The 25,837-nt window shown below is 54.0% G+C and overlaps 2 protein-coding genes across 2 annotated transcripts; both read left to right on the top strand.

Moving 5' to 3' along the window:
• Nucleotides 1-434: 434 nt before the first annotated feature.
• DLL4 (delta like canonical Notch ligand 4) lies at nucleotides 435-13,875 on the top strand. The gene is made up of 13 exons (XM_047074660.1): nucleotides 435-500; nucleotides 612-881; nucleotides 1,379-1,436; nucleotides 2,301-2,564; nucleotides 2,992-3,052; nucleotides 3,140-3,270; nucleotides 4,808-4,977; nucleotides 5,146-5,365; nucleotides 6,516-7,218; nucleotides 7,736-7,844; nucleotides 8,555-8,881; nucleotides 11,713-12,304; nucleotides 13,739-13,875. Exons 1-13 carry the CDS (start codon nucleotides 435-437, stop codon nucleotides 13,873-13,875), a joined length of 3,108 nt encoding a protein of 1,035 aa, XP_046930616.1.
• A 6,578-nt stretch (nucleotides 13,876-20,453) lies between these two features.
• Nucleotides 20,454-22,694, top strand: CHAC1 (ChaC glutathione specific gamma-glutamylcyclotransferase 1). The gene is made up of 3 exons (XM_047074504.1): nucleotides 20,454-20,756; nucleotides 21,163-21,198; nucleotides 21,652-22,694. Exons 1-3 carry the CDS (start codon nucleotides 20,526-20,528, stop codon nucleotides 22,051-22,053), a joined length of 669 nt encoding a protein of 222 aa, XP_046930460.1. The 5' UTR covers nucleotides 20,454-20,525; the 3' UTR covers nucleotides 22,054-22,694.
• Nucleotides 22,695-25,837: the final 3,143 nt, after the last annotated feature.

The following is a 25,837-nucleotide window of genomic DNA, read 5'->3' as shown; positions in this document are numbered from 1 at the left end:
CGCTGGAGGCCCGGAGGGGAGGGGAGAGTGACCATGGGTTCTGAGTGACAGGCGGCGAAGAGAGGAGCCAATATATATAAGGAAGGCTCCCGAGCGCGCAGGTTTCAGTAGCGGCTCAGAGCGCAAGCTGGAAACACGAGGCCAAGAGCCGCAGCTCGAACCGCCTCAGTGCGCTGTACCCGGGCACTAGCCCGCTTGCAGCCCCAGGATTAGCCCGAGGACACGTCCTCAGTCCGGCCACCGCCCAGCCGCCCTCACCTGGATTACCTACCGCCGCAGCTGGAGCAGAGCTAGCGAGAAGGCGAAGCGGGAGGAAAGCCCCAGAAGAGCCTGGCTTCTCAGGGACCCCTCTGGCGGATAGACGCGCGGGAAAGCGGCGTCCCAAACGAAGCCAGCTACAGGGCGGGCGCGGGGAGAGAGCGACGCTCCAGGGGATGGCAGCCGCGTCCCGTAGCGCCTTTAGCTGGGCGCTACTGCTGCTGGTGACACTTTGGCAGCAGGTAACGTCCCGCGCCCCCTCCACCCCCTCCCGCCGCTCCCTGAGCCTGAGCCCCGGGCGTCTGCCGAGCTGACCGCTCCCCTTCTTCCTTCCCTCGGTCTCTGTGCAATAGCGCGCAGCCGGCTCCGGAGTCTTCCAGCTGCAGCTGCAGGAGTTTGCCAACGAGCGCGGCGTACTGGCTAGCGGGCGGCCGTGCGAACCCGGCTGCAGGACCTTCTTCCGCGTCTGCCTTAAGCACTTCCAGGCGGTCGTCTCGCCCGGGCCCTGCACCTTTGGCAGCGTCTCGACGCCTGTGTTGGGCACCAACTCCTTCGCCGTCGGGGACGATAGTAGCGGCGGGGGACGCAACCCTCTTCAACTCCCTTTCAATTTCACCTGGCCGGTGAGCACAGCCTGGGAGCACTGAGAGGTCATGAAAGACGTGAAGGGGGCTCCCTGGGCCCAAAGCCCTCTCCCCAGATTTCCTCGCTTCCAACTAAACAAAACAAAAAACAAAGGGCTCTCTCTTTTGATACTTTCTTCCGACTCTCTCCTGGGACCTCATCCTCAGGAAAGCTCTCACCAGAGCCCTCTTCCCAGTTCTAAGGCCTCTCTTCTCCCAACTCTTGGGATGATTTTTATTACCTACTACCCCGGCGCGTTTCCCACCTTCGAATGACTCGCTAACATTCCCCTATCTCCTAGCTCTTGTCCCACTCAGGGTTCTCCTCTCATATTCCCTGGTCCCGCGATGCGGCGCGCAGACACGTTATGTTGACCCGGGAGCCGTAACTGTATCCTGCAATTAGATTAATTAAACCCGCTGCCGCAAGGCACCCCCATCTCCCCCCTTGCTCATCTCGCTCTCTGTCTTCCCCCGCCCCCTCCTTTGGCCTCCAGGGTACCTTCTCACTCATCATCGAAGCTTGGCACGCGCCAGGAGACGACCTGAGGCCAGGTGAGTAGCTCGCTGTGCCGCCACAGGGGGGCGACACAGCGCAGCGCCGAAAGAGTTAACCTGTAAAAGGCGGGGGAAGTGCGGGGTGAAGGTGGGGGGGGGGGGGCAGGACGCTAAGCTCAGCCTGGAACTGCGCCCCGCGCTGGATGCTCGGATTCCGCCCGCTGCCTGGACTCTGAGCACAATTGCGTTTCCTGCGGGTTATTTTTGGCGTGGGAACGCGGGGAGCACGGCGGTGAGAAAGGCCGAAGCTGCCAGCGCCGCTGACGGGCCCCTTCCTGTATTTTACACCTTTTGCGAATTCCGCTCCTTTGGAAAGGGAATAATGGCTTTGGGATGTTGTTCTGACACAGAGGAAAAGGATATTTCAGCAGCACAACAATTCTCACTTTGAAAAGGAAAAAGAACAGCATTACCCATCTCTGAGGACAGAACCCTTGAATGGGCACCAGAGGACCCCTTGCTCACAGTGTCCTTCCAGCCTGGCTTTCTTTTCTTTTTCCTTTTTCTTTCTTTCTCTCTTTTTTTCCTTCCTCATTTTGACCTCTTTTCCTCTTTCTTGGTCTGTCTGCCTCCAGAACACTGGGATATCTTAACACGCTTCTATTGTCCCTTTTTTGAATGGTATCAGGCATTCAGCGCCCACCCGCTCGTGCGCACGCACACACGCACACGCACGCACACACACACACACACACACACACACACACACACACCTAGAAGCTAAGCAGTGGGTCGCTTGGGTTCCTCTGGCCTGTGCTTGCTGGCAGGTGGGGATCATCTGGACTGTTGGTTTGATCCAGCAGTTGCTGGCACTCTCAGGGACTGGCTGCCCTTCCTTGACCTGGCCCTCTGCCCCTTCAGAGGCCTTGCCACCAGACGCGCTTATCAGCAAGATCGCCATCCAGGGCTCCCTAGCTGTGGGCAAGAACTGGTTATTGGACGAGCAGACCAGCCCTCCCACGAGGCTGCGCTACTCTTACCGGGTCATCTGCAGTGACAACTACTATGGGGACAGCTGCTCACGCCTGTGCAAGAAGCGTAATGACCACTTCGGCCACTACGTGTGCCAGCCAGATGGCAGCCTGTCCTGCCTACCCGGCTGGACTGGGGAGTACTGCGAACAGCGTAAGCAGCCAAGCTCCTGTCTACCTGGTGTGTGTGTGGGGGGGGGGGGGGTCCCTGGAGCAAACCCAGTGGCCTCTCTCCGGCCACAGCCTACGTCCCTCACTGAGCAGGTCTGGGCTGCCCACTAGCTGGGCCTCAGGAACAGGTGGGGATGCTTAGGACAGGTGTGGACTCTGACCTCTCTCTTCTTAGTGCTCCTCCCCATCTTGCCAGAGTCCAAATGACCCTGTTACTGCATTCCATCCAGCTTGGATTCTCCTTCCCTGTGCCATTGTTTCCCTTTATGCCCCCATGGCTCCTCTGGGAGGCCAGGAGTGGGAAGTGAGCCCAGTAGAGCTGGGGGGCAGCCCCAGGGCCAGGAGAGGGAGAGTCGGGCTTCAGAGTCCTTGGAATTCCACCCTCATCCAGCTCTGTTTTCTTTCCTCAGCTGTCTGTCTTTCTGGCTGTCATGAACAGAATGGTTACTGCAGCAAGCCAGCAGAATGCATGTGAGTAGGGGACAGGAAGAAGTGAGGAGGGAACTGTCTCCTGGCCAAGCCCTCACCTCATGGTCAGCTTTTCTTTTTGCTCAACAGCTGCCGCCCAGGCTGGCAGGGACGCCTGTGCAACGAGTGCATCCCCCACAATGGCTGTCGCCATGGCACCTGCAGCATCCCCTGGCAATGCACCTGTGATGAGGGCTGGGGGGGCCTATTCTGTGACCAAGGTGAGTCAGGGCAAAGAGAGATGCAGAGGGCATGAGAGAGATGGCACGGGGTGGGAACCAGAAGTGTCACAATTCTTACGTGGCCACCACTGACTTGGCTTTCCCAGTATCCTTTAAGGAGTTTGGGACTTTTAAGGATCCTGACAATTGGCCTAGAATGAGATTGTGGGTCCTTCTTGCTCAGGTGCTGGGGAGGCAGGGTGGCTGGTGAAGCCCAGAGGATGACAAGTTGGCAGCCTGGAAGTTGCACTCAAATTCCAGCAAGGCCAAGGAGGAGGGATGCTGGGCTTAGTTCCTCTTTCTACCTTGTAGTTACCTATTAACCCCCTAAGTGTTTGCTTACCTGCCAGCCCTGTTTGAGCAGCTCTCCCTCAAACAGCTGTCTGGTGGGGTGTGCCCACCAGCTGCCCCGAGGCTGTGGGTGAGCTGCGCCTCTGGGCGGAGTGACATCTAACCGACTTCTTGCTGTGGGCAGAAACAGCCTCCCTTGTTCTTCCCCATTTGCACTTGCCAGGCAGCTGCCTGAGCCCACAGTCAAGTTCTGGGTTTGGGGAGGGCGGCTGGTCACTCTTCTGGCTGTACAGGAGTCTGCCAGCCCCAACCGTGGGGTGGGGGGGGGAGGGAGCCTCTTCTCCTTCATCCTGGTAGCCAGCTGCAGCATGTGTCTCCCATTTTCAGGGTCAAATAGGGTGGCTGCTTCCATGGAGACACCAGCACCAGGCTTGGGAGGGGTGGGCAGGGGGCTTGCCAGGATAGAAAGAACTTGTCTAGGCTCTGACTTGCTGGCAATAAGGGGCTTGGAATTCAGCCCCTGTATTCTGTGTGTGTGTGTGTGTGTGTGTGTGTGTGTGTGTGTGTGTGTGTGTTGCTTTCTCCCTCCTCTCCCCTACCCCAAACACACATACACACCTGGTTCCTGCCCATTCTCTTTCCTCTTCCCACATTTGCTCCCAGGTGACACGGTCATATACTCATCATATGTAAACATAGCCCTTACAGTCTCTATATTTGCTCTACATTTGCTCCCTCCCTGTCCTTCTCAAATAAGAAAACAAACACTTATATTTCAAAATACTCTCGTAACACATTTCCCTTTTTAAAATACCTGGCCGCTACTTACAGTGGCCTTGGCCCCTCTCTACCATTTCTACCTTTTAAAATTTTATCCCTCCTTCCGGGTGAATCTCAGCTGCCCCTCCTCCCTGAAACCTTTTCTGACTTCCCCCTCAACATGTGGCCTTGCCATCCACTCCTCTTCCTTCTCTTCATTCTACCCTGGTGGCCAGTGGTTGTAAGCTTCCTAGCAGGCAATTGTCCCATCTGTGGTTTTTTTCAACTTTGGCTGCTTGCACCAGTCAGATGCGGTTCAAGGTGCCTTGACGTACATGACTGGAGGAGGAGGGAGGGTAGTTGGGTCAGGACAACTTTGAGTTGAAGCCTCTGGGCCAAACACCCACAGTGAACCTGCACTACATGGAGCCTGGAGGTAGGGGGCATTCTACAGCCCTCCTCAGCTGGCTGGTTCCTGCCTCCACAGATCTCAATTACTGCACCCACCACTCTCCATGCAAGAATGGGGCAACGTGTTCCAACAGTGGGCAGCGGAGCTACACCTGCACCTGTCGCCCAGGCTACACTGGCGTGGACTGTGAACTGGAGCTCAGCGAGTGTGATAGCAACCCTTGTCGCAATGGAGGCAGCTGTAAGGTGAGCCTCAGGCTGGCGGTGATCTGGCCAGGCAGTGCCCAGGCATGCCTACCCCAGGCGGCCAGTGGACGTGCAGCCATGGGCAGACATTGTAGGCAGGTGGGGTCTAGCGCCTAGCATCCTTACCCCCCAAGGTGTGACTTTTGCCCCTTTTTGGTCTCTCTCCAGGACCAGGAGGATGGCTACCGCTGCCTGTGTCCCCCGGGCTACTATGGCTTGCACTGTGAACACAGCACTTTGAGCTGTGCAGACTCACCCTGCTTCAATGGGGGCTCTTGCCGGGAGCGTAACCAGGGGGCCAGCTATGCCTGTGAATGCCCCCCCAACTTCATGGGCTCCAACTGTGAGAAGAAGGTGGACAGGTGTACCAGCAACCCATGTGCTAATGGTGAGTCTTATTGCCTTGCTAACCTAGTGGGCCAGTCTTAGGACTAAGAGCGCCTTCTGGTGAGGGAGGGTCAAGAGAGGAGTGAGGCCGGGTCTGTCCCTCTAGGCAGGCTGAGATGGTCCCAACCTGCTCTGGACAGTGAAGAGCCTATGTAATCATCTGGGTGGCTTTGGAAGAGGAGCAGGTGGGCAGTGGGTGCAAGCTTTAGGAGGAGGAGTGATGGGTACCCTGCTTCACTTCTTATCCTCACATCAGAGCCCTCTCCTGGCTCTGGGTGGCCTCTGGCCCTCCCCAGGAAGTCCTGGGCTCGGGAGAGGGACATGTGAGATCTTGTGTCCCTCCTAGAGGCAGGCTGGCACAGTCAGGGCCCTACTATTGAAGGTGTCACCTTGCCCCGTGGCCATTTGGAACCTGGCATGGCACAAGACATCTGAAATGCTCAGCTTCTTGGGGCAAGTTTGATCTGAGTTTGAGCCCGGTGTTGGGTGTAGAGATTACTTAAAAATCAAATCTTAAAAAAATTTTAAAAATAAAATCTTCAGCATCTTTTAGGGGTGCAAGTCATGCTGGTTATCTTTGTCTCCTTGGCCTCCTGGTGACCTTCTGTGAGGCAGGCAGATAGCTCCATGCAGGAGAGAAGCCTCAGGAGCTGGAGAGGAGTTGGAAGGGCTGAGATGAAGTCTGTTCTCTAGCTAATCACTGTGTTAATTCTATTAACTGATAATTACATTTATTTATTTGAGCATTTACTATATAGTAGGCATGTGCGCCTCCCTTCATGTGTCATTCTACCTAGCCCTCAGAGATCTCCTATGGAGGGGATAGCATTACACTTTAATTTAACAAGTGAGGAAACTGAGGCTTAGAATAAGGCAAAGCAACAGGTGCCAGGTTCCCTTCAGCTTGAGGGAGACAGCTGAGATTCAAACCCAAGCATACCTGTTCGATTCTACTGTGAAGCTCTGTAAGATGCCAGTAGTTTTTATACATGAGTTCACTGAGGCATACAGAGCCAGAGGCACCCTCAAGCCCAGGTCTCCTGACCCTTGGTACAGTGCTCTTTGTAGTGGGATCTGGGGTAGGGCACTTACCCACTGCACCAGGGGGGTTCCAAGGTGATTGCTGACTTGTGCCCCATATATACCCACAGGGGGCCAGTGCGTGAACCGTGGTCCGAACCGCATGTGCCGCTGCCGTCCTGGATTCACAGGCCTCCACTGTGAACTCCCCATCAGCGACTGTGCCCGCAGCCCTTGTGCCCACGGCGGCACTTGCCATGATCTAGAGAATGGGCTCATGTGCACCTGCCCTGCTGGTTTCTCTGGCCGGCGCTGCGAGGTGCCTATTCCTGGTGACGCCTGTATCTCAGGACCCTGCTTCAATGGGGCCACCTGCTACCCTGGCCTCTCCCGGGACAGCTTCGTCTGCAACTGTCCCTATGGCTTTGTGGGCAGCCGCTGCGAGTTCCCTATGAGCATGCCACCCAGCTTCCCCTGGGTGGCTGTCTCTCTGGGCGTGGGACTGGTGGTGGTGCTGGTGTTGCTGGGCATGGTGGCAGTGGCAGTGCGGCAGCTGCGACTTCGGCGGCCTGATGATGGTGGCAGGGAGGCCATGAACAACTTGTCAGACTTCCAGAAGGACAACCTGATCCCTGCAGCCCAGCTCAAGAACACAAACCAGAAGAAGGAGCTGGAAGTGGACTGTGGCCTGGACAAGTCCAACTGTGGCAAACAACAGAACCACACACTGGACTATAATCTGGCCCCGGGGCCTCTGGGGCGAGGGACCATGGCGGGGAAGTATTCCCACAGTGATAAGAGCTTAGGGGAGAAGGCGCCACTGAGGTTACACAGGTGAGCAGCGCCTGGAGGCCCGGGGCCTGGCCACAGAGCCCTGCATGGTACTCCCTGGGCTCCCCAGGGCAGGCAGAAGGCTGGCACCAGGCCTCTGACTGCTTTTAAACAAACAGGGAGTTTTGCTACTGACAGAAAGCTCCTCCAACAAGATTTCTGCCAGGGGTCCTTCATGCCTCTTCCTCATGCATTCATTCATCCATTCATTCACAAATGTCAAATGTCCACACTGTGTCTCTTCTGACTTCATCTTTCCACTGCATGGCTTGCCTGTAGAGGCAGTGCTGGCTTTTTTCAGGCCTGAGACCTTGGTAAGGTTGGGGGTCTTGTGGCTCTCATAAGGGGCTGTTCCTAACTGCTCCCCCAGGCTAGCATTGGGCATCCTCGGTCCCTGTGTCCTCTCAGAGCCACCCCTGCCAGGGCCCTTTGGCTCTCCATCATCCAAGTTAGCGCTCCATCTGCCCCCCCCCATCCCTCTCCCATCCCTCCCTCACCGGCCTGTCTTGTGTTCCCTCAGTGAAAAGCCAGAGTGTCGGATATCAGCGATATGCTCCCCCAGGGAATCCATGTACCAGTCTGTGTGTTTGATATCAGAAGAGAGGAACGAATGTGTCATTGCCACAGAGGTGAGTGCTGGGCTCGCCTTCCCTTCCAGCGTGTCCCCACCTGCCATTTGGGGATGGGAAAGAGGCCTGGTTACTTTCAACCCCCGGGTGGGTCAGAACCCCTCCTTGGCAGGCCAGGTTCGGTGGCTTTTGGGTCCCGGCTGGCCTCGTTGCCACAGAGGGTGTGAAACAGGAGCTGGGCCTAGCTCCTCTTGCTATGTTAGTGCTGGGCTGGGCAACCACGGCACCTGGCCAGCTGCCCGGCACTGCTTTCAAGCAGTTGGTGAGAGTGTGCCCTTCCTGCCCCTTCTTGCTGCTTCCTCCACCGGCCCACCTCACGAACACAGGCTCCCAGGCAGTGCATGTATCAGGGCAGAAGTCTGGGAAGGGCTGCCCCACCTTCTTCTCTTTACCCCAGCTGGCTGAGTGGCTTCTCTCAGGGAGGCCCAGGGTAGCCTTGGAGGCAGTGCCAGTGCTCCAGGGTAACCTACCTCCCCACTTTCCACGTGATCCCCAGGTATAAGGCAGGAGCCTTCCCAGGACATCCCAGCTTTGCCCCAGCAGCTGGATCTTCCTTCTGCATTGTTTACATTGCATCCTGGATGGGACATTTCTTAATATGCAACGTGCTGCTCTCAGGAGGAAGAGGGAATGGCATGACCTGGACAGACTGTGAACTTGCCAAGAGACGCAGTACCCTTCCACGCGTTGGGGTGTCTGTCTGGCATCAGCTTGGCGGCCGTGCCAGCCAGGGGAACAGAGAGGAGAGGTGCCACTGGGACCTGCCCTGCCAGCTGTGGCCTTCAGAGGGCTCCTCTGGGGATCTGGCCTCTGTTCCAGAGGGAGAGGCTGGGGCCCCTGGGGCCTGGAGAGGTCCCCTGGGGCCTGGAGCTGCTGTGGCCTCCACTGGCATCTGTGTTTCCAAAAGTGCCTTTGGCCCAGGCTCCATGGTGACAGCTGGGTCCAAATCAGAGAGGAGAGAGGAGGCCAGTATGGGCAGGGCCATCTGTGGGCCAGGATACCACCAGGTGCGGCTCTTGGCAGGAGTTGCCCTGCAGGTGAGGTGAGCGCCTGAAGCGGGAGGAGCACTTTCTGCCCCGTGCCTGCAACCTCTGCATGTGGGCCTTGCTCATAACTCCGCTCCAGCTTCTCCCTGGCCAGGGCCCTCTGGGAAGGGCTGTTGGTAAGACTCACTTGGCTTCCACAGCCTCCGGCCTTGCGTGCCTCCGGGTTCCTGTGAGCAGACAGGTGGAGGGCATGCCCCATCTGTCAGCCAGGGACACCAGGCCCAACTGGGGAGCTCAGGGCAGTGATGCTGGAAATTCTAGCGAGGGAGAAGTGAGGTGCTGTTGCCGCCTAGGCCCTTTCGTCCCTCAAACCATTCCTACAGCCTTGAGCCTACACCCACTACTGCCCCCAGACCGCCCTTGAAGCCGATCTTCAGAAATCAATAATATGAGTTTTTATTTTGTTTTTTTGTAGTTTATTTTGGAGTCTAGTATTTCGATAATTTAAGAATCAGAAGCACTGACCTTTCTACATTTTATAACATTATTTTGTATATAATGTGTATTTATAATATGGAACAGATGTGTACAGGAGTTTATTACTTCTTGGGTCCTGTCTTTGTGATGGCAGAGTGGGAATCCTCTCTCTATCCTCTCTAACTCCCCTTCTCATATTGCTGCTGGCCGCCCTGCCAGAACCCCCAGGACCTGTGCATGCACTTGGGCTTGGCCTGGCGGGCTCCTTCCAAGTCCTTGCAGAGCCCCGTCTCACCATCCAGTCCCAGGCCTATGCCAGCCTTCCCCGCCTGCTGGCTTTCCCCCTGTGCTTCCACCATAACTTGAGGGATATGCCCCCTGACCTGAATTATCCTCCTTTCTTTCCTTAAGCCTGAAAGTTGTGGGGCTCCCTAGTCAGCCTGGGAGATACAGGAATTTGGGGAAATTCCTGTTTTCCCCTTTTCAAAAGGATTCACTTATTGGACAATGGGGTCTCTGAACCATAATGACATCTGGGTCCTTTCTCCTGCCCTTACAGGGTTTTAGATGGACTGGCACCTACATACTCTTTTCTCAGTCCAGTAGGGCACTGGTCTTGGCCTTACCTTAGGTCTGCACTCCTTGCAGCTGGGCAAGGGTGCTCAGTCTGGACACCTGGTCCGCCCAGAGCCGCAGGAATTTATTGAAGACTGCAGGGAGAGGAGGAGGAGGTAGCCTTCCCTGGGACCAGGTTTCTCTGGCTGAGGCACTAATGAGCGAGTTTCAGTCTCTACTTCATGTCTGTCTTCCTCTAAGGTACAGGATGGTCCTAGGGGTGGTCCCTAAGGGGGCCACAGTCCTCTCTCTACAGCCACAGGCATACGGCATGGAGAATAAATGACGAAAATATTGAGCTACTGGCAAAAAGCCAAGCAGATGCTCCCAGCTCAGCCTGTCCACAGTAAAGCAACATAGGCCTACCAGATGCTCCCCATGGAGTCCAAGTGTGTGCAGTGCCCTCCTGCAGTGGGCTCTCGACCTCCCTGACCTGGGAGCTTATGCCAGAGACCTGGGAGCAAGGGACCTCAGCTCACCCACACTCACCCACACGCTCCAAGCCTCACTCTTGCTCCCTGTTCCCCTCATTGCACACACAGGGTATCAAACAGGAAAGCATTCAGGGAACCGTTCCCACAGCCTGAGCCGGCAGCAGGGGGAAGAACAACACGACCTCACTCTTCCTGCCCAAAATGAAACAGGAAAGCAGCTCCCGGGCCCTGGGGGCTGGGGAAACTGGGCTGGGACACAAGGCAGATGACGAGGCTCCCATGTGGGGGACAGGTAGGACACCCGCGAGCCTGCACGTCCACACAGCCAGGCTGTGCTGAGCTTCACCAGCAGTCAGCCCCTCTGAAAAGAGCCTTGGAGGGTAGCTGACTAGCCAGACCCACTCATTGGCTCTGATACCCTAGCCAGGGAGCCGGAAGAGCCCACCACATAGGCTTTCTGGGGAAAAAGGGGATCTAAGCACAGGTTCAGATTCAGCAGCTCCAACCTGTATCCCCACTTCTAGTGACATAGAAGAAGCAGGGCCAAGCAGCTGGGGTGTGAACAGGCCACAGCAGAAGCCCTCCTATCCCTAGCCTGGAGGTCACGCCCTGAAGGTCCAGCCCCTTCTCATAGGTAACACAAGACTTTCCTGATGGAGTCTTCAGGTATACAGGAGAGGTCCCAGGCTTGACAGAAACAAAGCCAAACAGACCACTGGGAAATGCTCTCCATGGTTTAGCAAATGCCCGTTTCATTCGCCTGAGTATTTCATAAGAGAAATCAGAGTTCAGCGGTTCCTTAACAGGCTGGAGGCAGTGCCCAGCCCAAAGGCTAATCTGGCCCCATGGTGACCTCCAGCTCTGGGGACAGCTGCTTTTCCAGGGCCCACTGGCTCCTAACCACCTGCATCTCTCTGTGGGGAGATGAGTCAGTAAGAGGCTGTGACCGGAGGAATGCCTTTATCCTACTTGTTAAACCAGGGCCCCCTCCCCTGCCTTAGCACCAAGGTCAGACTGGTTAAGGGGTAGGATAAAAGGACAGTGGCTCCTATCCGCCCCCTCCATCCTAGGCTAGATAAGGCCATCACACTCAGGCAGTAATGGATGGATGCTACATCTCTGATGGGGACCCACACACAAGGCTCTCCTGTCCCTGCATCTCTCCCAGCCCTTCCTAAGCAGGATCGGCGAACCCAGCCCTCCGTCCCACGTGGCCTGCCGCATTCCGGGAAGGGGATGGAAGTGATTCACTCAGGGAACTGTGACTGTCCCTTCCCGGGGAGAGGATGCGACTTCCCCGGGTGGCCGCGCCCAGGGCGCACGGTTCGGCCCCTTGGCCCAGCCGTATCCCGGCAGACCCGGAGCCCCGCGCGGCGGAAAATGCAGGTGCGGCGCTCTCGCTGTGTCGGCACTCCACCTGCCGCAGCCGCCGCCGCCGCCGGGCGCCCCGGAGGTCCCGCAGCTCCCCGCCCCCCGCGCTCTTTGTTACAGCCCGACTTCCTGTTTGCGGCCTCCCGACCCCGGCTCACTTCCCGGGCCGGGAAGCTGCCGAAGGCCGCGAGTTTCTCGGAGACGCCCCCACCCGCTAGTCTCCACCTCCTGCCTCCCCTAATCCCGCCCCCGGCCTGGGAGCCCACGCGGGGCCGGGGCCGCGGCAAGCGGGTGTCGCCGGCGGGCCAGCGGGCCGGACTGCCGGGTCCCCGCTGCCCGGCACCAGAGGGCGCTGCGCGGCCGGCGGGGCTGCGCACGGCTGGGGGCCGCAGTCTCTCGCCGGGGGTCCGGGGTCAGCCCTTCTCAGTCCTGGGGCCCGACGAGACTAGCCGGGGGACGGGGCGGCGGCCACGAGTTCAGTTTTTGTCTCTTTGGCGCAGAGCTCTCTACAGGCCCCCACCCCGAGGGAGTAAACTGAAGAGAGCTCAGCGCAAGCCTCCCGGAAATACGCCTCAGGGTATCCAGAGAAGCGAGATTCTTTCGCATACAAACAGCTCCCCCCCACCACCTCCCAGTCCTCAGTCCTCAGCCCTGGAAAGGGCGCCGGGTCTGAGTTGGGAGACTGAAGCTCCTTTGCAGCAACACTTCTCATTGCCAGGTGACCTGGGACACAGGTCCATCTATTTCTGCATTCCTTCCACACTGATCGAGCACCTTTTATACGCCAGTCATTGGCAATAAAACATAGTCTCTGCCCAAGGAGGCTAACCATCCAGTTAATTATCTCTAACCTCTCAGGGGATGCTAATACCTCTTGCACATTACTGTGAGGTTGGAATGAGTTGGTGTATGAAAATATTCGTCAACAATGAGTTCCCCAATGGTGGTTAATCCTTCTCAAGCTTATGCCAACAAACCATTTTCTGGAGCTTCTACTCTCCCAGCCCACAGGATGGGTGGTGGGCTAGAAAGGAGCTTGGAGGCTGGCTGGATAGTCCCAGCAGTAGCCTTAGGATCAAGGAGGTGACTGAGATCCCAGGTTGTCTCCACCATTGCTTCCTGACGTGCCCCTGTCTTCAAGGAACACTACTTGTTTAGGTCAGCCTCTAATGTGGGAATAGGGGAAAGGGGACCATGGCTCTGGGAAGGGATGGCAGGACCCCAAGTCCTCAATAGTCCTCTTTCCCTTGGAGATCTGTCACAAGTGTCTTTTGCCACCTTTTCCCTGGCCTCTGGGGCACTGTACCCTTCTAACAGGCCAAGAGCGGGCTCAGCCTGTTCCCCTTCATGCCCAAAGACCTCTGAGTCCACAATGCAGGATCCAAAAAGACAGTCAAAGCTACGGCAGACACAAGGTAACTAGCATCTCCAGAGTCTGGATTTAGCCACAAGTCAGCTCTGGGCAGGAGCCTGTCCTATGTCATGGCACCCCCTGCAGGGCAGAGCCAAAGCCCTGCCAGGCATGGCCAGCCTGTCTGTCTCTAGTGTTCCTGCTTCCTTGCTCAGTTTGGAGGCAAAGCAAGCCATGGGCATTAGCACTGCCCGTGCCACTTGGCTTGTCCAAGAATTGCTGTCCCTTGCCCACCCTGGCAAACATCAGGCCAGGCCCGTCCTCTTAGGCCCAGTCTGTTCGGGATCCTCTCCACCAGTGACTCCATTCACTCTGTGCTTCCTCCTCTATCTAAAAGTTTCTAGAATCTCCTTCCCATTTGCAATAGGCTCATGGGGGATGGTGTCCCAGCTGCTCTCATTTAAGGGGCTTTACTTTCTTGGCTCTCTGTGGGCCTGAGTCATATACTTCTCCACAAAGATTGTTTTTCTAGATTCTCTTAAGCCAGGTCTTACCTCACTGTAGCATTTCTGCGGGGTCTGACATTCGGCTCTGGTCCCATGGGCCTCCTCAGCATCCCTGCCACTCCACTGACATGCTCCTCGTTGCCATTCTCCTCAGCCCTGCATCCAGCCACTTCCTGCTGCCACAAAAGGCACCTTCCTCACTCCTCAGAATCAGGAAAGAGTCTCAGCCATCCCAGCCCTCTGCTGGAGCCCTGGCCCCTCCCCTTCCAGGTGGTCTACGCCGAGGTCTGAGGTCTGAGTAATTGGAACGCTGGCCACACCAGGGTGCCCTACCAGCTGTGTCTTCCTCCCTCCTTAGAAGCTAGAAGTGGAGCCAGGTTTTCCCACTATCCCATGCACCCTTCTGTCAGGACACAGGAAGGGAGAATCCTTCCAGTTCCGGCTTTTGTAGACAGGGAACCAAGTAAGCTTCCCCCCTTGGCCCTGGGTCCAGCCGGCATAACCAGCACAACAGCTGTCTTTTCTCCCTCACCTGAGGCAGACTGTATTGGGGGATTCAGCCATTCCTTCTTCCCATCCTTTTGCCAGTGTTGACAGGACCTATGTCCTTGCACATGGGCCAAGGAAGTGAGGACACGCTTATCTCCCAGAAGTCTGTGGGAGGTGTAGCCCCTCATAGATTGTGCATTATTTATTTTATTCATTAAATTTTTAAAATTTTTTAATGTTTATTTTTGAGAGAGAGACAGCAAGAGAGAGAGCTTGAGTGGGGGAGGAGCAGAAAGAGAGGGAGATACAGAATCCGAAGCAGGCTCCAGGCTCTGAGCTGTCAGCATGGAGCCCAATGTGGGGCTCGAGACCACAAACCATGAGATCATGACCTAAGCCGTCGGACGCTTAACCGACTGAGCCACCCAGGTGCCCCAATTTATCTTTTAAAGTTTATTTTGAGAGAGAGAGTGTGGGTGCATGTGTGCATGCACCAGCAGGGGAGAGATAAAGAGAGAGGGAGAGAGAATCCCAAGTAGGCCCTGTGCTGTCATTGCAGAGCCCGATGCAGGGCTCCAACCCATGAACTGTGAGATCATGACCTAAGCCCAAAACCAAGAGTCGAGTGCTTAACCAGCTGAGGCACCCAGGTGCCCCTCATTTATTTTAACATCCCTCCCCTCCAAGCATGCACAGAAAATCTCTCAGCTCAAGCAACCGTTCTATTAATAATGGGCTTGGGGCAGACTGTCACCCATCCTGCCTTTTAAAAACACTCCTTTAGCACCCTATTTGCTAGAACAATCTGTGAATTGTATGGCAAGACAGGAGGGTGAGATAACCGGAGGTTTCCTCCATTGAATCATTAACAATACCATGACCATTTTCCTGACCTACTCGATTCTTCTGACCTGTGTCAGACTCGAGAGGTAGAGTGAAGAAAAACAAACCCTTCCTGTGCTTTTCATCTATTCTCAATACTCTGCTATGACCATACTTCACTTCTGACACCAGACCTGGGGGTTTTCCACATACCCAGCAATTCTGCCACCCCAGCTGGACATGCGGCAATTTAACTTAGTCCTGACACCATCTGCCTGGTGACGGCATCAGCCCCACAAGACTGCCTCCACCTCAGATGCCAGTGAAAAGTCCAGGTTACTTGTGCTTCTAACCACTATAGATAGGGTAGAGGTTCCCACAACTCCCTCTTTAGGTTTGATTAATTTGCTGGAGTGGATCACAGAACTCAGATGACTAAATTACTGGCTTATTGTAAGCGGATATAACTGAAGAGCAGCCAGAAGGAAGAGACCCATAGGGCAAGGTAGGCGGGAAGGGGCCCAGAGCTTTCAGGTCCTCTTTCAGTGGGCCATCCTTCTAGCACCCCCGTGAATTTAACAACCCAGAAGCTGGCCACACCCCTGTCCTTTGGGGTTTTTATGGAGGCTTCATTACATAGGTGTGGTTGATTGAATCATTGGTTGATCAAATCATTGGCCACAGGTGACTGAACTCAGTCTCTAGCCCTTCTCTCCCTTACCCAGAGGATGGAAGTTGGGGCTGAGAGTTCCAACCCTCTAATCACATGGCTGGTTTCCCTGGCAACCAGCCCTTTCCCCCACCCCCAATCCTTAGGGACTTCCCAAAAGTCCCCCCCCCACACAAATAAACTAAACTCAGGTGTGGTTGATATGAGCTTGTTTATCACCTTTCTCTTATCACTGAGGAAATTCCAAGGCTTTTAGAAGCTCTGTGCCAGGAACAGGATGAAGACCAAATATATATTTCTTGTTATAAATCACAATAGTAGACTATGGCTCTATCCTGAATAAAATGGAAAGTGTATAGTTTGTAGTAAAAATAAGGAGCCAGGTGCTGGCTGAGGTGTTCTCTCTCTCTCTCTCTCTCTCTATGTTTATTTTTGAGAGAGAGACAGAGTGAGAGGGAGACACAGAATCTGCAGGAGGCTCCAGGTTCCGAGCTGTCAGCACAGAGCCGGATGTGGGGCTGGAACTCACAAACTGCGAAAACATGACCTGAGCCAGTCAGATGCTTAACCGACTAAACCACCGAGGTTCCCCTGAGGTTTTATTTCTTTCAATCCTCATCAGAACCTACAAGGTGGATACTATTATTCCTCATTTCACAGTTGAGAAAACTGAGAACCAGAGACAGTGAGCCTGATGGTAAATGATGGAGCTGGGCTCAAATCTGGGCAAGCTGGGTTTAGAGCCCATGTCTAGGAAGCGTTTTCATCCCTTGGGGATCAGCAGCTTTATCAAGTAACCTCATCGGTTAGCATAATAAATTAGTATGATTCCCCCAGCTTCCAAACACATCCTTCCCTTGTTTCAGATGATTGTGTCCAATGATACCAGAAGTTGATTGCAGTGACTGGAAGAAGTGAGTAGGAACAGATTATAAGGAAATGAGAAGTGATTGCCTCAAGGGGAACAATAAGGAAAGATTAAGTTGGGAAAGGACTAAAAAAGGAAGCCATCATGGGTGCCTCATGTGCAAATCATGTGCCACTCTTCGAGGTGGAGGTGATCCTCTCAAGAGCTGGTACTTCTGTGGGTATGACATCTGCAGCCCCTTCCTGAGGGGATTTTCAGAAGAAAGTGGGGATGGCTGCTTGCAGATGTTACAGAGGCACTGGTGAGTGGGATGATTTACTGCCTGGGAGTGTCCCACTGGAAGGGAAGGAGACACATGTTGGCAAGGATAAGTGAAGAATGGAAACAGGCAAGACTTGTTCCCAGGAAGGTGGCCAAGACCCCTGGGCCAACTTTTGTGGGGATTCCTATTTTGAGAGGTCAAGGTTGAACCTGTGTCTTGCAAGATTCCTCCTCCTCTGAACCCCAGGCTGCCCTGGCCTTTTCAAAGTAAAAGCTCCACTTCTTCTACCTACTTTTATGGAGAACCTTCCATGAGCCAGTCCTGTGTGGGTCCCCTGGGGGCTTAAAAGATGAAGTCTGCTTTCAGGGAGCTCTCAGGTTCTCAGAAAGCAGGATATGCAAAGCTTACCAGCAAGGAGGCTCTGGGGTGGGACTGCCTGCCTTTAGATCTAGGCTCCACAACTTGCCTTGCTGTGGCATCACCACGAGTGGGTTACCTAAATTCCCTATGCTCAGTTTGCTCACCTGTGAAATGATATTTCCCTCACAAAGTAGGGGAGAAGTTTGTAATTAGAACGAATGTAAAACATTTAGCAAACTACCTAGCTCATGGTAAGCATTCAATAAATGATTTCTGTTATAAGCATGAGGTCGAGGGGACCGATGAACAGAAGCGAGGTAAGAGGTTGTGGAAGCACAGAGGAGGAAGGGCCTAACTTTCCCGGAGCAAGTGGTTCTTACTGATGACCTCACCAGCTGGCTTTGTTCTGTTGGGAGGAGGTCTGATCTTGAAAATGTTCCCCAGGTAATTCCAATATACTCTCTGCCTCTTAGCCCCCAGAAAACCTTACCTACCCTTTAAACTTTTATTAAAAATTACATTTCATAAGCCTTGAAAAACAAAGAATCACCTGCAACACATCCATCACTAGTATATGATGCCCCCCTCTTTTTCCTCATGTATCTTGTTATTGTTTTAATAGTTTTAATCATAGTGCATGTGATGGTTATTATGCATTTTTGCCTGACTATGTAGTCCTAGGCATTTTTACTACATTGTTTTCCTAGTGGATTTTTTTTTTAAGTAGGCTTCACACCCAGCACGGAGCCCAATGTGGGGCTTGAACTCACAACCGTGAGAACTGACTGAGCCACTCAGGTGCCCCTCATAATGCATTTTTATTTTGACTTTTTCTTTTCTAAATAGAAGTGGTTTATGTTCTCTTAGACAATCCCAGACCATCTGAATTGGCATAAAAAAGAAAGTGCAAATCTCATGTAGTCCTACCACTCAGAGGTAATCACTGAACTTTTTATGTGTTCTTCTGGATTTTTTTCTATGCAAATACACACTATAGACTTTTTAAGTTTAAAACAGTTATGTTATTTTATAACTTGTTTTTTCCCTGAATCATACATCACAGATAGGTTCCCATGTCAGTAAGTATAGGCATACATCTGTTTTAATGACCACAGAGCTTTAATTTTATGTCTATATCAAATTTATTTAATCATCTATTGCTACATATTTAAGTTATTCTCTTTGTGTGTAGTTCTCCACTACGCGGAGTAATCCCATAAGTTACTTAAATGTTTAGCTATTTTGGGATATTTAGGTAGTTTCTCTTTTTTTGTTTTGCTATAATAAATAACAATGCATTGAAAAATCTTTAGGCATATGACTTTTCCCATATTTTGAATAATTTCCTGGAGTGGAAGTATTGGGTCAAAGGCCAGGGACATTTTGACTTTTGATTTGTATCACTAAGTTGCTGTTTCAAAGCACTGTTTGTGCAAATTTAGATGCTTCCAGGAATATGTTGGTACCAGTTTCCTGCCTCCTATCCCATTACTGAAAGGTGGTAGAGGAGGTGGGGATATTCTTCTTAAGAAGCTAGTAGCAAAGGAGGCGGCCATATGGACTAAAGGGGACAGGATGGGGGGTACAGAAGAGGGGAGAGTGAACATGGAGAACGGAGGGAAAGAAATGACCAGAAACAACCATTTTGCCTGTATTTTTTTTCCAATTGGAAAAGTAATTCATGCTCCTTGTAAGAGACAAAACCAAAACAAACAAACAACAGCTACCACCACCAACAAACTTTTTCATAAACATTTACATTTAATATTGCAAGTTCTTCTCTGGTGACAGGCTCTGTTAACAGTTTAGGTATATGCTTCCAGATTACTTCTTTTACAAATATTAATGTGTAACTTATTTTGCTTTTACAGAACTAGCTTCATACTCTACACACTGAAGTGCAACTTACACTTTTGTGTGTATCTTAAACACTTTTGGAATGACTACTTTAAGTGTGCAGGTGATTTTTAGTTCAAACATCTAATTAGAATATAATGAGGAGGGCACCTTTTGGGATGAGCACTGGGTGTTGTATGGAAACCAATTTGTCAATAAACTTCATATAAAAAAAAAAAAAAAAAAGAATATAATGAGAAGCAATATTGCCCATTTCGCCTGCCAGAGGGCTCACCCTGGACCTCATTAGCAGTTTCCCCGAGGCTGTTCTGCAGTTGGGGGGGGGGGGGTGAGTGGGGGCGGGGCAGGTCTGCTGCTGCCTCTGTTCCCCCTTTCCAGCCAGAGACATCCCCAGGGGCAGCCTTTTGCCCCTGCTGAGGGGGCTCAACCCAGACAGCCTGCAGACCCTCCGTGGGTCAGGAGGCCAACAGCCAAGAGAGAAGGCCGGTAGCTGCTCACCGTCGTCTGGGAGCGTCAATTTGGCTGCGTTGCCTGCCGCTTACGGAAGGTCCTGGAACTTCTGTGCCTAAGGAGGAACCCAATCATTGTTGCACAAGTTTCAGGTCTGAGCAGAACTAAACTTCTCGCCTCAGGGCAGAGAAGGACAGAGGCCTGTCTTTATGGCCTCTCTCCGCAGGTCTGGACACCACCACCAAAGTGACATAGGTGGTTGCAAGTGCTCCACCCCAAGCGTACCTGGGCTCAGAGGGTTCCACAACTGGCCCTGGGCGTACCCCTCACGTGAGGCCCGCAAGTTCCCGGCGCCCGGCCTGACTCAGCCTCGCAGCTTCTGCAGAACCACTTGCCAGCCCCGTGACTCAGTTTCTCCATTTGCTCACGCGGGCCAACCGCGTGAGGCACCTGTGTGGAATGCAGAAGGTGTCTCCAACTGCTTCTCTAGAGTACGTGACGTGCTCCCAGGCGGAGGAGCCCCAGAGACGGGCGCTTACGCCTCCCATAGAGCTCCTGCGGGACGTGCCCTGCACAGGCCCTGGTAATGAGTCCGTGCTAACTGGGGGCAGTGACCCGACCAGGTGCACCCGCAGGGATGCTGAGGCGACGCCCACCTGTGACCCGCCGGTCCTGGTTGCTGAAGGGCCCAGGCCAAGGAGGGGCTGCCGGAGAGACGACCAGTGCCCGCGTCGGTGCCCACTGCCCGGCGCCTGACGCAATCCGAGGTGCCCTTGCTGCATGCCGGAGCTGGGAAAACCTCCCCCGCGGTTGCATCACTCCTGCCAGATTTGCTACAGAGGTGGAACCGAGCCAATCAGCGGGCGAGCTGGGTCTAGGGCAGGTCCCTCAGTTACCCACTCAGAGGGCGGCGCGGTTAACCGGGAAGCAAAACACGAAGGTGATTGGTCAAAAGGGGACTTGCCCCGCCCCAATCACCGCGACAGCTGGCGCGGTGGGCGGGGGCCTTCCTGGCCGGAGGGTTTAAAAGGCGCCTCCGAAGGGGCCGCGCAGCTGGAGCGACCAAGCGGTGCCAGGCCAGGTGTGCGCGTCCGTTGGTCCTTCCGTGCCCGCGCCGGAGACCAGCCCCGGAGGCCGCCGGGCTCGTCCCTGTGCCCGGCACCATGAAGCAGGAGTCCACAGCCCAGAACACTCCTCCCGCCTCGCCGCCCACTTCGTCACCGGTGCAGCACCCCCGGGATGACGGTGACCCCCAAGCCCTGTGGATTTTCGGGTACGGCTCTCTCGTGTGGAGGCCCGACTTCGCCTACAGTGACAGCCGTGTGGGTTTCGTGCGCGGCTATAGCCGCCGCTTCTGGCAGGGAGACACCTTCCATCGGGGCAGCGACAAGATGGTGAGCATCTGACTATGCTCAGGGGAATGCAGGAGTTGGGGGCAGGGTAGTGGGCACCAGTGCCCTGGGGTTCTCTGGGCAGCCGGTGCCTCGGTGCTGGTGGGGGAAGTGTATAAACCTGTGCTTGGGCTTTGTGGCTTAAATTTCTGTGCCCAGTAGATCACTGTGATGGCTGGAATCTGTGATCCTGTGGATCACAATGTTGATGAATGTTTCTGATTTATCAGTTTGGGCCACTGCCATGTGTCTGTTTCTCCTGTAGTCATGCATCACTCTCTCCACTTTCCCCTGGATGCGTGGGGTTCTCTGAGGCCTGGGCCAGCAGTGTTAATAAGGGTTTCCTTTAGTACCGGTGACGGAGCTGATTCCTAACTTATCTTTTTCAAAATCTTTCCTTTCTCCTCAGCCTGGCCGTGTGGTGACCCTACTTGAAGATCATGAGGTAAGTGTCCAAGTCAAGAGAGAGACCCCATAGGGCCTAGCATGGAGGGTCTAAGAGAGCTTATGTGTCCTTGGCTGCAGGCTAGATTAGGTGCCACACTGGCTGAGGGGAAGGGTGGTCTAGCTCAGTGCTTTTCACAAGAACGCTCTGAGGACCTTGTTAAAATGCAGATTTCAATTTAAATGGACCAGGGTGGGGCCTTAAATTCCTCACATTCGACTTAAGTGTACAGATGATACCACTGGTTCTCAAGCTACACTCTGAGTAGGAATCCTCTTCTGCCTTGGGGCAGACCACCTTGTCAGCCCTTGTTAACAAAGGGAGAATGAGCTTGATGTATTGCTACTAGATGACTCATCAGTCCTCTGCCCACTTGCCTTATAGAGCGCAGACCTGAGGTGGGACCAGCCAGGAGCTGTTTTGACTGACCCCGGTGTCCGTGTTTCCTCCTAGGGCTGCACTTGGGGTGTGGCATACCAGGTTCAAGGTGAGCAGGTGAGCGAGGCCCTGAAGTACCTGAACGTGCGGGAGGCAGTGCTTGGTGGCTATGATACCAAGGAAGTCACCTTCTACCCCCAAGATAACCCTGACCAACCACTCAAGGCATTGGCTTATGTGGCCACCCCACAAAATCCTGGTTACCTGGGCCCTGCGCCTGAAGAGGCCATTGCAACTCAGATCCTGGCCTGTCGCGGCTTCTCTGGTCACAACCTCGAGTACTTGCTACGCCTGGCAGACTTCATGCAGCTCTGTGGGCCCCAGGCACAGGATGAGCACCTGGCAGCCATCGTGGACGCTGTGGGCGCTATGCTGCCCTGTTTCTGCCCCACTGAGCAGGCTTTGGCACTGGTCTGAGGGGTTGAGCCCCTGCAGGGAGTGCCCACGTAGACATGGGGCCACATCCCTACTCCTGTGGCACACAGTGGACTTGATACAGCTGGAGCTCACTGAGAGGACTTGGTGGGTGGCTGGGAGCTTCTCTCCCTAAGCCCCTGCCTATCCCAGCAGTCTCCAGTTCTCCTGCCTGACACTGACTTATTACTTGAAACTATTTATTGCACCATGTTGGTGTAGTGGGCAGGGTGGGGGGCCTGCCCTGGACATAGGGGCCCTGCTGAGCGGTGCCTGACTAGATTCCCCCCAGTGCTGCTGCTAACCCCATACCACCCAGGCCACTGGCTCCCCATCCCCAGACCAACTGTTCCTAGCCCCGGAAATATACCACCTGTGAAAAGTCCCAGCCTGCTGGTAAGGGACAGGAAGGATTGAAGAGAAGGGGGCCTTACAAGAACTGAGGCACCTGCGGGTCTTGCTCTTCCTCTTCCTCCCACATTCCTAGGGCAGAACTGGATCTGGAGCCCAGGCACAGTTGCCTGGGCCTCTTTTAGCCATCTGGCTTTGTTTCCCTGTCCCTCTGTTTTCTTGTCTGTTGAGGCCTATAGCTCCTCACTAAAGGCCTGGTACTTTCTCAGTCTGACCGATACTGTTACCCATAAACTGATCCCTTATTATCTGTGTTGTGCTGCATTGTGGTTCTTTCTTCAGATGGGACATTGGGGCAAGTAAGACGGTAAAGCCCTGGAAGGCTCATGAGAGGGCCAGGGGCTCCCTCTTTGTCTCCATCCCTCTCTTCCAGGTAGCTGAGCAGGCAGGACCAGCAGCCAGGGCACAGCACTCTCACGGGCACCATTCACAACTAAGTGTCGTGCAGAATTCAGCCCATGTGGCTCTACTCGGCAGCCCTGTAGGCAGTGTTCCTCCCACAGACCTGGTGCCCTGCTCCTGCTCTCAGCTGCCCCAAATAGGCCAGCAGGCTTGGAGGTCACACCAGGTCTTCCTCTAGCTGCTGCCTCTTCGTGACAGCATGACTGGACCCCTGGCTTCCTGCTAAAGGAGCATGTGGGTTAGAGTAGGGTGGTGATGACTTGAGTAGTGCTGATAGCAGAGAACTCCGGCCTGGAAGACCTAAGTGGCCCTGTGATTCTGAGATCAAAATTGTGTTTACTGTTGTCTTCTGGGACTGTGGTGTGATCTGTGCTTTCTCTGTTAACTTGACCTGCCAGGAGTCTTGCTCACAATGGAATGAGTTGCCAGGGTGCCCTCTTGGCTGCTACTTGTTCCCTCTCAGTGTGCCCCTGGCTGCTCCTCCCCACCCTGATCCGCAAGTGCAAATCCCAGCCCCAGGGTCTCAGAATGACGTCTCAGTGGGCTCAGCTTCTAGTCCTGGGCCTGCAGAATGGGTATAGGGCCCAGGTGACCGCCTTCTTGCAGCAGAAGAGCCTGCTTGCACCCCAGCCTCACTGGCCTAGTGACCTCCAAAAAACTCTTCAGTCCCCTGAGCGTCAGTTTACATTGGGATGCTATGTGGTATGTTTTGCTGCTGCTGCTGTTATGGCTGGTGCCCTGGATTGGTCTGGGTGTCCCCAGAGGGGTCAGCTCTGACCAAGTTGGGCAGCTGTTGTGCCCGGTGTGTTGGTGGCCTCGTGTCTTACCATTGATGGGAGAAGTGTGGAGTCCAGCCAAGTTCTTCTGGGAGTTTGTCAGGGCAACACAGCAGGAGGGGGCAGCGGGTGGCAGGGAGACTTGGACAGCACCTCCTGGGTCAGGGCAGGGCAAGACAGCCAGTTTGGGTGCTCAGAACAGAGCCCTGCTCTCTACCAAGCAGGGGTGGGGAGGGCTTCCTGTCAGCTGTACATGGGCTCCCATTCTTCAAGCCTTATTTATTCAAGTATTTACTAAACTGCTGTATGCCAGACACTGACCTGGGCACTGGGGATATGGCAGTGAAGCAATCTTCCTCCTTAGGGTACTAAGAGACTCTGAATGGGACCATTTAGCATGAAATGTGCTGTGATGGGAGGCCAAGAGTGGGCTCCTGACATGGAGGTGGTGGTCAGGGAAGGCTTTCTGGGGGAGGGAATGATGAGGCCAAGCTCTGAGCCTGAGAAGGGGTCTCTGGTGAAAAGAGGCAAGGAACAACTTGTGCAAGAGAAGGAAGAAAGGTCAGGTTAGCTGGGACAGAGTGGACAGAGTGGCATGGGGGATTGGACACAGGACTGGACAGGTGGCAGGACCACATCCTGTGGCTGGGCCTGATTAGCTGTGCTATAGAGGTGGCATCCCTCCTGGGTTGGTGGGGGCCTCCTGTGAATTCTGAGTGAAAAGACTGCTTAAGAGGAGCCCTGGTTTCTGTCAGGTTGGAGCAGGAAGGCCAAAGACAGCCTAGGGAAGGATGAAGGTGGCCTGAGCTGAGGTGAGGCAGTGGGGACAGAAGGGAGGATAGATCTGACAGTCGCCAGGGCATGAGGCTGGCAGGGTTGGGTGTGGCTGGATGAAGGGGAGATCGAGGGAGGGGTAGAGGTCCAGGGCTGCTAGTACAGTTGTAGGTCTGGAAGGGCAGGGGTAGAGATCAGCTCTGCATGAGTGTTTGATCTGGGGGTGCCTGTGTAGGGCAATGGCATCCACATGGATATTCAGGGGGCAGCTGGGGAATGTGGGTCTGTGATTCAGAGAGAAATATGGGCTGGAGTAAGAGATCTGGGGCCATACACACGGAGGCAGTACTTGAAAGCCTTGGAAGTGGGGAGAAAAGAGAACAGGGCCCATGCTCAGCCCTGGTGGCTTGAGTGAAGCAAGAAAAGTGGAGAGCAAGCAGCTGGAGAGATAGAAGAACCAGGGTAATGCTGCTGAATGGTCAGGGCAATAAAGAGAGAGGAGCATCCATTAGATGAAATAGCAGAGGGTGCTCTGTGGCCTCAGAGCAATTTCAGAAGAGTGGCATGAAGCCACAGAGCTGGGGAACCTGTAGGAGGGAAAGGAGATCACTGAAGAAATTGATTGCTAGGGCACTGGGTAGCTCAGTCAGTTAAGTGTCCGACTTCGGCTCAGTTTGAGCCCCACATTGGGCTCTGGGCTGTCAGTACAGAGCCTACTTCAGATCCTCTGTCTTCCCCCCCTCTCTCTGCCCCTCCTCCACTCATGCTCGCTCTCTCTCAAAAATAAATATTTAAAAAAAAAAAAAAGTGCCTGGGTAGCTCAGCTGGTTAGTGTCTGACTTGGGCTCAGGTCATGATCTTGTGGTTCGTGAGTTCGAGCCCCGCATCGGGCTCTGTGCTGACAGCTCGGAGCCTGCAGCCTCCTTGCGATTCTGTGTCTCCCTCTCTCTCTGACCCTCCCCTGCTTGCGCTCTGTCTCTCTCTCTCAAAAATAAAAAAAGAAATTGCTGAGAGACGCAACAGAGGGGTGATGGAAGGTATGAGGATGTAGGGGTCTCAGGAGTTCTTTACAAATTAAAAACTGAGGATCCCAGGGGTTGTTGTTTACCTGGGATATAACATTTGGCAACATTTAGTGTATTAGAGATTCAAATGGAGAAGTGTAAAATGTATTACTAAAAATAAAAACAATCTATTACATGTTAATGTATTTTTATGGGCACCTGGGTGGCTTAGTTGTTAAGGGTCTGACTCTTGATTTCAGCTCAGGTCATGATCTCACAGTTTGTGGAATTGGAACTCTGAGTGGTGCTGCTTGGGATTCTCTCTCCCTCTCTCTCTGTCCCTCCCCCACTTGCGTACTCTCTCCTTAAAATAAACTTTAACATTTTTAAGGAAAAATGAATCTTTTCCAAAACAAGCAA

The sequence above is a fragment of the Lynx rufus genome, unplaced genomic scaffold, assembly GCF_022079265.1.
Source record: "Lynx rufus isolate CCGP_SWC_20201006 ecotype Redwood Valley unplaced genomic scaffold, mLynRuf1.p SCAF_13, whole genome shotgun sequence".
Classification (NCBI taxonomy): Eukaryota; Metazoa; Chordata; class Mammalia; order Carnivora; family Felidae; genus Lynx; species Lynx rufus.
The sequence above is the reverse complement of the archived record's forward strand: the minus strand, read 5'-3'. Positions and strand labels throughout refer to the sequence as shown.

Excerpts from the sequence above, each read along its gene's own strand:
- DLL4 (XM_047074660.1), top strand. The coding sequence starts at position 435 with ATGGCAGCCGCGTCCCGTAGCGCCTTTAGCTGGGCGCTACTGCTGCTG. Across the intron at positions 501-611 it reads TGGTGACACTTTGGCAGCAG|CGCGCAGCCGGCTCCGGAGT; the intron begins GTAACGTCCCGC and ends TCTGTGCAATAG. Across the intron at positions 2,565-2,991 it reads TGGGGAGTACTGCGAACAGC|CTGTCTGTCTTTCTGGCTGT; the intron begins GTAAGCAGCCAA and ends TTCTTTCCTCAG.
- CHAC1 (XM_047074504.1), top strand. The coding sequence starts at position 20,526 with ATGAAGCAGGAGTCCACAGCCCAGAACACTCCTCCCGCCTCGCCGCCC. Across the intron at positions 20,757-21,162 it reads ATCGGGGCAGCGACAAGATG|CCTGGCCGTGTGGTGACCCT; the intron begins GTGAGCATCTGA and ends CTTTCTCCTCAG. Across the intron at positions 21,199-21,651 it reads CCCTACTTGAAGATCATGAG|GGCTGCACTTGGGGTGTGGC; the intron begins GTAAGTGTCCAA and ends GTTTCCTCCTAG.